At 32.6% G+C, this 13604-nt stretch overlaps 1 protein-coding gene across 1 annotated transcript; it reads left to right on the top strand.

Moving 5' to 3' along the window:
• The first annotated feature begins 1434 nt into the window (after positions 1-1434).
• Positions 1435-13085, top strand: LOC143245296 (N(G),N(G)-dimethylarginine dimethylaminohydrolase 1-like). The gene is made up of 5 exons (XM_076491481.1): positions 1435-1828; positions 5599-5701; positions 7198-7391; positions 9685-9807; positions 12316-13085. Exons 1-5 carry the CDS (start codon positions 1568-1570, stop codon positions 12424-12426), a joined length of 792 nt encoding a protein of 263 aa, XP_076347596.1. The 5' UTR covers positions 1435-1567; the 3' UTR covers positions 12427-13085.
• The last annotated feature ends 519 nt before the right edge of the window (positions 13086-13604 follow it).

Genomic DNA, 13604 nt, shown 5'->3' with positions numbered 1-13604 from the left:
ACTATGCGAGCATATATATCCTTTAGTACCTATCTTCTATAAGATACATATAAGGAACAACAATAAATTAAGGCCACCTAATGCCAAACTATTAAATTATCATTAGTTTTAATTTATTGTCACAGCATTAAAAAGGGTGTGGATATTATATGTGTGTGTCAGAGCTCTCGTAGAAACTTAAAATTGATAAAAAATGTGAAAAAATACATCTTAACAGTTCACAAAGCACAGAACTTTGCATTAATGAATAAAGTGTGATTGTGATTTTCGTATAGCAAAACCACAAAGGGCTATCTGCTCAGCCCACCGAGAGGAATCGAACCCCTGATTTTAGCGTTGTAAATCCCGAGACATACCGCTGTACTAGCGTGGGGTGTGAAATCACATACCAGAAGAGTCTAATATGGGTCATTTCTCTAAGTTATACTATCATATGGGCTAATGAATAAAGCGAAAGTACATTTAATACATTAATCTTATAATAATAATCTAAATAAACATAGCTTGACCTTGATAGGTAAGTGAACTCTGGTCCTTTTATCGTAATTGTAATAATTAAAGAGGAATCATTCATTCATCATGTGAAATGAACCAAATTTGAGACCCGATGCTGACAAGAGACAGCAATTAACGAGAGAAGAGGTCTGTAATCGAATCTGACTTGCCCCAAGTTGTCTTATGACGTAATTCCCAATGCCGAAAGGGAAATACCATGAGTTTTGAGCTTTTTTGAAATTCAAAATTACAAACAAAATTTTGGAGACGACTTGACGGGATAATGATAAAACTTTGTTTTAAATTGCGTCATTCATAGGTAGCTTAGTGTGACGTACGTATGAGTATATATATATATATATATATATATATATACACAGTGTAGAACAAAAAAATCACACAACCGGATATTGCTTCACAGCTTAATATAGGTACCTTGGACCCCGGGGCGTTGATTTAGAATGGGGCTGTCTTCTTGGATCAGAATATCTTTTTTTTTTGCGCGTTTATTAATGTTAGGTTCTTCGTTTAAAATGACACTGTTTTGTATAGCGATACTGTTGTTGTTTAGTTAGAGTGGTGGTAAACATGGGGTTTTCTTGTTATGTTCAGTGAATCTGGTTTCAACTTTTCTTCCTGTTTCTCCGATACAAGATTCAAGACAGTTATTTCATAAATGACGTTGGAATTGCGTAATTATATGCGATTCCGATTCGATAATGATTTTAGCTCAATTCTGGGTTTTCGGGTAAATTTGACGTCAGCAGAAATTTTATGTTTCATGACAAGTTTTCTGTAAGATTTGGTAATAGTAAACTGCAGTGTAATGCTGTATTGTTCTTTGGTGTCTCAATGCCAGTTTTCCTTTTTGTAATATCTGTGAAGCAATATGCCTATCCGGTCACGTGAATTCTTTGTTCTATATTATATATAAAGTCGCATGTCTCTTTCAATTACTTATATTTAACGGTGAGAGAATCTTATCGAAACGTCTTACATTTGAAGTAGTTAACTTTTGTAAAGCAGTCTCAAAATTTTTACTTTTTAATATTCAAACTCAAAGTATAGCATAATGAGTACTCATGCGATAGTACGTCGTGTTCCCAATAGTTTTAAAACAAACGCTCTCGGAATTTCGGACGAAATTGACTTAGAAAAGGCTAGAGCACAACATAGAGAATACTGTAATGCTTTACGTGAAGTTGGGCTTAAGGTCATTGAACTTCCAGAAGATGAAAGCTTACCTGACTGTGTTTTCGTTGAAGATACTGCTGTGGTTTGTGACGGAAGAGCTTTCATATGCAGTCTTGGACACCCGCATAGGGAGAAAGAGGTAAGGCCAGCGACAGGCCTAAAATTATAGGCATTGCTAAGTGTTAAAAATACAATAATTATGGTTTGGGCCCATAGGGGTAACAATTTTCGGAATTACGTATGATACCGATCATGGTTTTATATTTTTCAAGACACCAACTGGGATTCAAATGGTGCTTAGGCGTAATCGGTTAATCTTTAATAAGTAGTGGTTACTTGTAAAGTTGTAGTATTGCGTATCAGTGTAAATTATAATTTATTATAACTTGGAAGACAGATTCTTCCCTCTCTTTTGATAAGCATTTTATCACGAATGTCGAGGAAAAAGTTAATGCCATTGAAGATAAAGGAATTTTGCACTGATAAGCATTTTATCTTTAATATATAAAAAACTTAGTGCCCATTGCAGAAAATGGAGTTCTGTGCTGTGGTAATTTTAATCACAGTGTCAATAGTACCAGAAATAGTATTGTACTACTGCTAGAATTAGTAACAGGAGTCTGTTCTTATACATGTGCCCCCCGCTAGTACAGCGGTATGTCTGCGGATTTACAACGCTAAAATCAGGGGGTTCGCTTCTCCTCGGTGGGCTCAGCAGATAGCCCGATGTAGCTTTGCAATAAGAAAACACACACAGTAAAGGAATAATTTTAAAACGTGTTTTAGCTGATTTAATTAGCTCAGCCAAAAGCTTTTACGTGACATGTTAGTGAAACAGAGAAAGTAAGATTCAACTTTTTATAGAAATTTACTTCTGCTACGACGACATGGCATGGCCAAGTGTGTTAAGGCTTGCGACTCGTAATCTGATGGTTGCGAACCATGCCGTCCCTTTCAGCGGTGGGGGCGTTATAATGTGACGGTCAATCCCACTATTAGTTGGTAAAAGAGTAGCCCAAGATAAATTAGGGGCGGCTAGCACAGATAATCCTCGATTAGCTGTGTGCGAAACTCAAAAACAAACAAAAAGAAAAAAAGAAGCTAATACGACAAATGACAAATAACGTTTGTAAGCTATATTTTCAATGCTTATCTAGGTATAAGCCAGAGGATGCTTGTAGTTAACGTCTACAAGTTTATAAAAGTAGGCTAGAAAACCACCAATGCTCTAAATTTGACGTCAAAATCTAGTGAATTTGAGACACCAAAATATAAGAGCAGATTATAAATGCAAGTTACAAAGATTAGTGACGCATTGAGTCAGTTTTTGTTTCCAGTTTTTATACTGCCATTTACACAGTGTAGTGTTTGGGTCTGTCATACTTTACCTTAAATAGATCAATGAATACACTAATTCAGTTACTTTATCGATTATGCATAAAATTATGAGGTAAGTTTATATTTAACTTATTCATAAAAGAATCATTAATATTGCAAGGAATTTTAGATTAATTCCAATATGGAATAAAACTACTCCCAGGGCAAATGTCAATGGAGAATGCTCTATATACTCTAAATGAGATAAGAAATTCATAATTTAGAAAACCATTTCATTGGTTTATTGGTTGAAAGCCTTGCAACATGTTGATTAACATTGGTTTTACAGTTACAATAGTTTGAGCCAAGTTGATGACAAAAGAGGGAACTGCCTAAGAAATGAATAACCAAGAGAGAGTGATGTGGGCATAATGTCTCTGCAAAAGGGAAGTTAGAAGCTACCCTTATTGTGGGAAGCTGTTCTGTATTTACAGTGTGTAGGTATTTGACATTACAAAATAGTGCCTCGAGAGGAATGACTTCATATGGAGACATTGATGCAGGATTGTACTAATTTCAAATAGGTTCACAGTGTATAACTAGGAAATCCTTATTTACTATATGGCAATTACTATACCAGAAGTTTAACTTCCAGTAACACCAGGTAGGATGGTTACTGCATTACCATGATTTCAAATACTCATATCAAGAGTTATAAGTAATCTTTTACCTAGTGACTTGGCATATTTAAATGAATTCTTAAGCATCTCCTGAGGAATTAGTGGTTTGAATAGTTCTTGTAGATGTGAACATTAAAGATGATGTATATATTCTTGATACAATGACAGGAGTTGTGATGTAACTGGTGATATAATACTGGATTTCGTCAGATTCACTTGGTGTGGCTGGATTTTTCTTTTATGCAAAGAAGGATAAATACCAGTTATGTAAATGTTCAGAAGGGCCATAAAGAATGGAATTATAGGATTCTGAATTATATGTGATCCAAACCACAAGTAATTCATATTTGTCTTTGGAGGTACAACTGTGAGAGAACAATCAATTTGGTAATTCCTAAGAACAATTTGTCAGTGAAGGCTGAACCTTGCTGTGGTGTCCAGGATTCCTGTTGAGACTATTTTCAGAGAAACATCAAAGATGGAGCTGCCAGTAGGTTCACTCGATCACCAATTTAAAAAGAACTACCTCATTGGTACAGCTAACAAGAGGCTATCCCATCTGTATACCATAGGTCTCAGAAGAAAAGATAACCAGAAAGATTTGTTGAATTGACAGTTCAGTCTAATGTTTTATTTTCATATTAATATTGTTCAAGAAATTTCACAATCTAGAAATGGGCATTGTGATAAGCTATCTTCTTAACCTCTGATTCACATTTTAACCAGAGGATGCATTATATTAAGATCATATTTTTTATATAAATGTAGGCCTAGAATATCGAGAGTATTTTAAATTGACATTGAGGATCTAGTTACTTTTTGAAGTATCAAGAGATGATAGTAAGTTATAAATATGAGAATCAGTGAAACATTGAGTCATTTTGTTCTCTGTTGGTATATTGCCAGTCACTCAGCAAATTATTTGATCCATGTTAGTTTCACATATATTCAGATACTTGTTCAAGCAGTTATGAAATTCTACAAGTAAATTTACTTTTGTGTTAGTTGTAGTACAGTTTTCAAGGTTTTAACATTTGAATGTTATTTGTAAACTTTGGTTGTGATGACTTCAACTCAAGAATTGCTTAAGTGTAAAAGATAATCAGCTATTGTGTCAGATGCCCATCTATATCTGCTGAAAAGGTGTTGGATCCATATCCAAACATTGGCCTTGCATTTTGCATCCTTTGACTGATTGTCACCAAACTTGGCATGTGTTTTCAAGTCACTCTTGGGAATGAAAGAGGGAGCTGGTGTTTGTATTTGACTCTTCAATGCAATTCCCAGGTGGCCTCATGTCAACCAATTAGAAATATGGCCATAAAATATTTGAAGAAATGTTTTTTTTATGAATTGCTTCACATTTGTCCCTAAACATTATTGGACATGGCTACTTTTGTCTTTTTCTTTTAATGAAAGAGAGATTTAGTATATAATGTCTTCACAAACTGTAAATATGGTGCAAGACAAGAGAATATTTTTTATTATAATGCATATCTTTACATTCAAATTATTTACATTACACTATTTACGTTAAAACGTTGTTTTATAATGATGCAGTCTTTTGGTAGGTCAGTAGTAGGTCCGTAATGATGCAGTCTTTTGGTAGGTCAGTAGTAGGTCCGTATTGATGCAGTCTTTTGCAGTAGTAGGTCTTTCTTTGGTAGGTCAGTAGTAGGTCCGTAATGATGCAGTCTTTTGGTAGGTCAGTAGTAGGTCCGTAATGATGCAGTCTTTTGGTAGGTCAGTAGTAGGTCCGTAATGATGCAGTCTTTTGGTAGGTCAGTAGTAGGTCCGTGAGCTTATTACATTAAAAATCGAGTTCTGATACCCAAAGTGAAAAGAACATTGATAATTTTAGGCTCACAGATAATAAAATTTAAGATTAATAATCACATTTTATTATTTATAGGTGGAATTTACTAAAAATGTCATCAGAAAAGAACTTCAGCTCCCAATTATAGAAATTTCAGATCCAGAAGCAAGAGTTGATGGAGGGGACGTATTATTTACAGGTAAAATGAATTTTCTGAGTTAATTTTGAATCAAGTAAACCTTTGAAGCATATTGGTTTTATAATGTTCCTGTGTATTTTACCTATCATTTATATTACTGGAAACAGTAGCTTTTATGGAACTTAACAACTAGTGACACCAGTTTTTCAAGTGTATTTGGCCTGATTATAACCCAAAGAACACCAACTCAGAAATGCAACTAACAAACTTGTGTATGTTTTCTCTCTAGCTATCCCATTTCTACAATGTTAAACTACTTTTAATAAAGTATACCAAGTAATACGGAAAATAATTCCAAAGCTTATATATTCCTTTTCAACTGACTTAGTGATGGCTGGAAGCACCTTATCTGTTTGTGGATTTTACATTCAGTTGTTATCTTTTTATGTCTCTGAGAAGAGCACTCATCCATATGTAGCAGGTTTCGGACATAATTTTCTGGTGAAGTATTTTTTGACATTACAGATAAAGCAGCTTTCGCAGCCTTATTGAGCTTTGATGTACTAACAAGTCAAATAATAATAATCCACTTTTCTTACATCAAGTGGTTTATTTCTTTCTGTATTTTCTTCTCCAGTTAAGTTTCTTAGTCATTCTGGTTATTTCTCTTGCAAGTGAATGATTTTGGGCAGCCCTTGTATACCACTCTTTGTTTCTCGTATTTTATTCTTCAATCACTAATAGATACTTCCTACTTTTCTGTTTGCTACACTCGGGAATCAGACACGTGATATTCTGTTTTTGTACCTGCATATCACACTGCCTCTTTCTGTGTTTTACTTCATGTGCCTTTCTCTCTCATCAACTCTGCACTGCCCCTCATTGTTGTCTTCCATATGTTCGTTTTCATTACTGTACGATGATCTGGGTTCTCCTGGCCCTGCTCTACAGGAATTAGTTAATACATGGAAGTTTAAATTTGGATTTAGAAATTAATCGAATGTTGATGCCTATCAAATTTATGAAATTTGCCAACAAGTTGATACACGCAATTTTAATATATAAAAATAATACAATTTATAATAATGGTTATTACAGATAATTTACATACTAAGGTTTTAACAAACTTACAAACAATACTGAGCATTCTATCTGGTGTGGAACTGAATTTTTTTATTGACAATTCAAAGAGAGCAAAGTAATTCTAATTTATATGCCATAGTTTTACAAACAATATTGAATCCTCTATTTTGTTTGGAACTGAATACTTTGATTATTCATGAGGTGCAAATTACTTTTATGTTGATACACAGGTACAATTCATTTGACAGAAATGCTAGCCAGCTCTATTCTTTACATGTTATTTTTTTTCCAACAAAAATATTTAATGTCTTCATAAAAATACTAATGCCCAAAGTTGATACACTGAAATATGTAACTTTAAAAATTTATAAACGTTCCTGGTTAAATATCTGTAGTTTTCTAGTTAATAAGCATTTGTCACAATTATACCTGGTAAATAAAATCTTTAATTTTATATTTAATTTTTTCCCAAGGTCGGGAGTTTTTTGTGGGACTTTCAAGCCGTACAAATGAAGCTGGAGTTCGTGCTTTAGCAGCAGCCTTTCCAGAATATTCAGTTACACCTATTAAAATAACAGATAAGCTACATTTGAAAACTTCATTCTCCATGGCAGGACCTGACATTTTGTGTGCCAGTGAAAAGCAAGAGAGCCAAAGGATTCTTAAGGTATGATTTCTGATATTCAGATATAATCAGATTTTTAACCTCATTTTTGCTTCTATTTAGATAGACACAGATTTGACCAAAGGGTCAGCACTTGTTAATTAGAACTTCACAAGAAAGTAAAGAGGAGTTCATATAATAACATGCCAATCACAGTGCATGTGGAATATTCAGTTCCAGTGAGTTTTTTCTCTCAATACCAAGCCTCTTTGAGATGGTTGGGATAGAAAGAGAAAGCAGTGGTAGAGATAATGCAATTTACATCAGCAACTGTCATATTTGCAATGGCTGTTTAACTATACGTAGTAACTATATAGCTATAACAAAATATAGAAAATTCATGTTTTCCAGTGAAGCCCAACTCAGAGTTGTAACACACACAAAACAAACATTTCATTAAACTGTAACAATAACAACAGGAATTTGAAATAAACTTTCACAGAAATGGATTACAAAGTTTATCACTTACAATCACATTTAAGCCACTTCAAGATAAATAATCACCAATAACTCATCCTAATTATGTTCTGTAAACTAACTCATTTAAGATCAAGTCTCAGTTTTTAATCAGTGAATGGACACTTTGAGGTCACATTTCATGTGACTGGCTAATTTAAATTATCTTTCACAACATTAATACCTGTACATCACTGCTGGGGAAGCTTGGGTTTGTTTCTTAATGCAACATTCTCAAATTCAGTATACTCTATCTAAGAGGCAAGCCTAGCATGGCCAGTTGGTTAGGGCACTTGACTCATAACATGAGGGTTGTGGGTCAAATTCCTGTCACACTAAACATATTCATCTTTTCAGCTGTATGTGCATTATAATGTGATGTTCACTCCCACTGTTTGTTGGTAAAAGAGTATCCCAAGAGTTAGTAGTGAGTAACTACTGTTAAATTACAGATGGCTAGCGCAGATAGCCCTTATGTAGCTTTGTGCAAAGTTCATAACAAACAAACTAGAAGGTAAATTATTGCTTTAATATAACTAAGTGCTTATAGTTGAACTAAATAATACAAAGAGTAATAATTAAACCCACATAAAATAAGTGTGGGTTTTAGACAACTGTGATAGAACATACAAATGTTCTATAGTGTAAGAAATGTAGTTATTTATTTATATGGTTTATATTATTCAAGTATTTTATTGTTTTCATAATATATGATTCCAGAAACATTATGGTATAATTTCTTGTTTAAATATTTTGATTCAAGTTGCGAAGTGAACTTGTTATTTGGTGTGTCTTTTTCTGTTGTGGTTATTTGTCAACGTGATAAGTTTTTTTTAACAGATTATGTGTGCCAAAGTTCATTTCATTTCTTTATATGAATCAATTATGATTCGATTATATTATAACTTCTGTTATGGCTGAAATCTGAGATAAAAGTTTGACATTCAGAATTATCCCATTCTGTATTTGGAATATCTCTAACTGTTAAAGTAGGATAAGTGGGTTACATTTATCACTTTTCGTTATTTCAGTCATCAGTTTGAAGATTTTCTGCTAGGATGAGTTAACCCAAATAATTCAGTTGTTTTATTCTACTTATAGTGAGGTAGAGGGCATTGAATTATTTAAGTTAGCAAGAGATTAACTTAAACATCGAGGTGTTTAGTCCAAAATTAAAACATAGTGTATTAATTGGTATATGTAATAATTGCAGTTGCATATAAATTTACTTGTTAGTACCTAATACTGCCAATAAAATATTTAATACTGGTTATGTGTTCAGAACAGTGTTTCTCAAACTGTTGGTTGTGACACCCAAGTGTATTGTGAGCAGGGGGTTCATGAGCCATCTGTGCTGAGTCAAGAAGTTTTTGATTTAGTCTTCAAAGTGTCTAAGAGGTACACATATCATCTTTGTTGTGAATTATGATCAACTGTTTTTTTATCCTTGTAGAGATAAGGTGGGTGTCATGATGACCAAAGTCCAGATGCAATGATTGTCTGGCAAATCTGGCTGAGAAACAACTGTTTAGGATGTCAGTGTTATAAATGAATACGTTTCATATGCTTGCTTTAATATTGGAATTAATTATTTCAGTTATCTATAGTTTCTTTGGTATAATCAGTTAAATAGCTGCAGAGTCAACCTCAAACTTAACTAATTCTGACACCTGGATCAGTTATACTGACCAGTATAAAGAGAATAAGAAATTGTCCTTTATCAAATGTTCTGTCAATTATCAAAAACAAAGTATGGTGCTTATTTAAAAAACTTAACTTTCTTAATACAAGTTTACCATATAAAAGTTACAAATTTTTTCTCGTTCTCTCTTTCTGACAGAAAATTAAAGAATCAACATCCTTCCAGTACCAGACAATAACAGTTCCAGACAGTGATGCTGCAAACTGTATCTATGTTAATGGGGCCTTGATTCACTTGTCAGAGTTTCCAAAGAGTGTTAAGGTATTTTAACTAATTCATTCAGTCTTGTCACTTCATGATAAAATAAGGAATAATATTTGGTTAATAGTTTGCACAAACCTGTTGCTCAACACAGTTGCGGAGATAGCCTAGTTGCTTTGTGCCATAAAACACCAAACCAAATCAACACAGTTTTTAAACTATATTCACAAGTTTTCACTTCTGTCAAAAAATTTCCTTTTGATAATTTATTGGAAACAATTCTTGTTTTGTTATGTAGCAAAATTAGGTTTAAAACTTTTTTTGAATCGGGAAAAATTAAAAATAAGAATGTATTTCTGGTAGACAACTCTGCACACAGAATAACTATCCCTCATTTGCTTCCCTCTAGCCTTCAGCTAACTCTCACATAAAATTCATTCTCATGACTAATGTACATGATAATGTAATCACTTAACAATAGCCCTCTCTCAGTTGGGGACAACACAATCTCCTCTTAAGTACTTTCACTCAAAAGATCATTCTTTGAGGAGGCAGGAAGAAAGCACATGTAAAATGTGAAGTGTATTGACGTGAGTGCTTTTTGAAAATGCATTTTCAGATTAGGAAGATGTCAGATTTCAATAAGATGTTTCAACTATGTACACAGAATATCTATAATTCCACACTGAACTAGTAAATTGACTGATGTAAAACTCTAAACCTGGATGAAGTCTCTTCGAAGTGCTCGAAGGGATATTTGATGGTGAGGTCTCCATAGAGGTACACTTGTATGAGACCACATTTCATACAGTACACCATCTTACTTTTCACAGTTTAGCCCAGTTGCTTTGGAACTTTCCTAGGTCCACCATCTCAGCTTGTTAAGAACTGGAAAGTGGCAAGGGTCCATTATAGGAGGGGGGGTATTTGCTTCATACTAGGGAGACCCAAAGAAGGGTTGGATCTCCTGCTGAAAAAGTTTCCAACTGGAGATAGTGCAATGGATGACTGTGAACTATATATTTAAAAGCCAGAAAGAATGAGCAAAGAAATGGGCAGTTACTTCCCTGATGCTTTTTGTTTTTTTCATGATAGTCCATGGAATGGTAAGGTACCTGAAGAAGACAGTCCAATGTTATGCCAAAACATATAGTATGTTCCACCATAAATAATCACTTTATTATGCTTATGAGCCATTGTTTTCCTACTTATTACTGTATTAGCATCATGTGCTTCCTTACTCAAGTAGAACTTTCTAGGCTTAACATCATAACCCTGATGAACAGACCAGTTATGATATTAAATAAATATAGCTTATAACAATATGAAAAATACATTCAAATATATTTCAAGTCTGTATAAGCTGGACATTTAGGTATTTACATGTATTGCAAGTTTTCTGGATTTTCATTTGTTCAAATTATCCAGAATTATTCAATGAATAAGATAAATAGGAAAGTTATTTTTGCATAGAAACATTTCTGATATTGTATAGTCCCTTATACAGAAATTCATAAGTACTTAATTTTTATGTGCATGAGGGGCTAAAATCTTTGCTGCATTTTCTTTAAATACATTCATTTATAAGTTGTAAAACTAGGAAAGGCCAATGACTATATTATTATAGTGAACTTCATATACAGAGTTACCATCAAAATTATATAATAATTTTATCAGATGAGTAATAACTATGCTGTTATATTAACTAAGCCTTTTTAATGCAGATAAATCTTTTTATTCGTTATTAGTAAAAGTGTCCAAGTATACATGGGTTATTGGGTTGATATATTTTAGCAAGTGCATAAAATTTATTATAAATGTAAAAATATGAATCCAATTTTAAACTTAAATCATTTTTGGATTAAGATATTTTCTGTTAAATCACCAATGTTTTTAATATGAAACAAACCTCTTTATTGAAGAGAAACTCTAAATTAAGAAATCAACAATATCATTCCAGCTTTGTTGTTCATGCATTTAATTTTAAACTTTCAATACATAGACTAACACCAGTATTAGGTTATACTTTAGTTGTTAAGGAACATTATATAAAACTCATTGTTGAAATTCATTGTTTCGAAAATGCACTAGCTTTTCAATGTATTAGAAATTCTTAATCTAATTGATATACTACAGGATATATTATGGAGTGCACATGTGAAAATGCTTGTGGATAAGTAATAATACCCAGGTGCACACTCTCAGGGTCCACTTAGTATGGACACAAAATTCCTTGTTTCTAGGTTCTCTCCTCTTGGAGCTATGATTATATACATGTATAGACAAACTATATTATTATTACAGATTAAGTAAATATGACAGAGAACATAATGTTGACTTGAAACCACTACTCACACCATGCTACACTAAGCTTATTTCTCCAAATATTTTGCCTTAAACCGTAACAGACTTTTGATCCTATTTTATTTCTAAACTTAGACTAAGTTGTTATGTTAATATTTTATTTCAGTTATTTATTTACTTTATCAAACAAAAAAATGTGTTTCTGAAGTATTTATTGGAAAAAAAAAACTATTGTTAAGTTTTCTACACAAATTGCATTTGCAGGTGTTTGAAGAAAAAGTACATTGCAAAAGAATTCCTCTGAATATAAGTGAGTTCCGAAAAGCAGCTGGTTCTCTCACATGTCCTTCTATTATCATCAAGAAGACTAAGTAACTGAAAAAACTAAGAAAGTGGAGGCCTGACCATTATTCATCATTTTAGTGCTGAAGCTTGCAGTTTCATTTGTTAATACACAGTATATATATATATATATACACACACGTGTGTGTGTGTGTGTATGCACGAAGGAGCAAGTTATATTTTTGTTAAAAAGATTCTAGTTTCGTGAAAATCTCTATATTATATTTATCTTTAAAATTCTATTTGTGATGTTTTACATTTCATGTTTGCTCCTTGTGTTAACTATAAATGTGTTATGCATTTCATTGTGTTACAAGACTGTTTAATTTATTATATTTATGCTAAAGAAAGATTTACTATCAAACTTGTTTCTACTGTTTTAATTATATAGCCAGTATGTTATTTGTACTTTACCTGAATTAATACAAGTTTTTAAACACTTAAGTTATCATTCATAATAACTGAACAACATTTATTAAATGTTATTAAATATTTTTAAAATTTTAAAACAGTAATTGAAATTGAATTTTACGTTTCTAAACATCCACACTAAATCATATATACTAATATATCAGTAAAGATAAAAAGATTAAAAACCCATTTAGAAAAATTGTTAACAAATGATTTTCTCTACAGTGAATTTAAATGTATATTCAGTTTTGTGTAAAATTCAATAAATGTTCTTCATTGTATGTTTGGTCTGTTTATAAGTTCATATTTTATATAAACAAAAACGTTACTACTGGTGAAACGCTTGTTTACCATATGGCATGGCCACTGTTTCAATTCCAAGGGATCATATGTACATATTGGTGTGGCTACTATTTATTTACTAGTAATTTAACTGTGATTGATATTCTGTTTAAGTAATAAATAATAAACTTGCAAGCATACATATAGAGTTCTAAATCACAAAACTTACAGAAAAACTTGTGTAGTAAACAAGGCCTCTTTTAAAGTTTCTCACTACATCTTTTGTTTCATTATATAGTACATAGTCAGAAGTGTCAAGAGTCAGATCATAACCCTGAGTCAGTAATGCCATCAGGACCCCCTTTCATTCTGTTAGTTAAATTGTGATAAATTTTTCATGAGATATTTAGAGGACAAACTTCTTCATAAGTCCATGATAAAGCAACAGCCATTTTAGCTCATTACGTAGTATGCATTTCTAATGAGCTTTGTCATATCCCACTGACATGCCCCTCAAC

Source organism: Tachypleus tridentatus, chromosome 2 (assembly GCF_004210375.1).
Source record: "Tachypleus tridentatus isolate NWPU-2018 chromosome 2, ASM421037v1, whole genome shotgun sequence".
NCBI lineage: Eukaryota > Metazoa > Arthropoda > Merostomata > Xiphosura > Limulidae > Tachypleus > Tachypleus tridentatus.
This window is presented reverse-complemented; position numbering and strand designations above follow the sequence as displayed.

Excerpts from the sequence above, each read along its gene's own strand:
- LOC143245296 (XM_076491481.1), top strand. The coding sequence starts at position 1,568 with ATGAGTACTCATGCGATAGTACGTCGTGTTCCCAATAGTTTTAAAACA. Across the intron at positions 5,702-7,197 it reads AGGGGACGTATTATTTACAG|GTCGGGAGTTTTTTGTGGGA; the intron begins GTAAAATGAATT and ends TTTTTTCCCAAG. Across the intron at positions 7,392-9,684 it reads AGAGCCAAAGGATTCTTAAG|AAAATTAAAGAATCAACATC; the intron begins GTATGATTTCTG and ends TCTTTCTGACAG.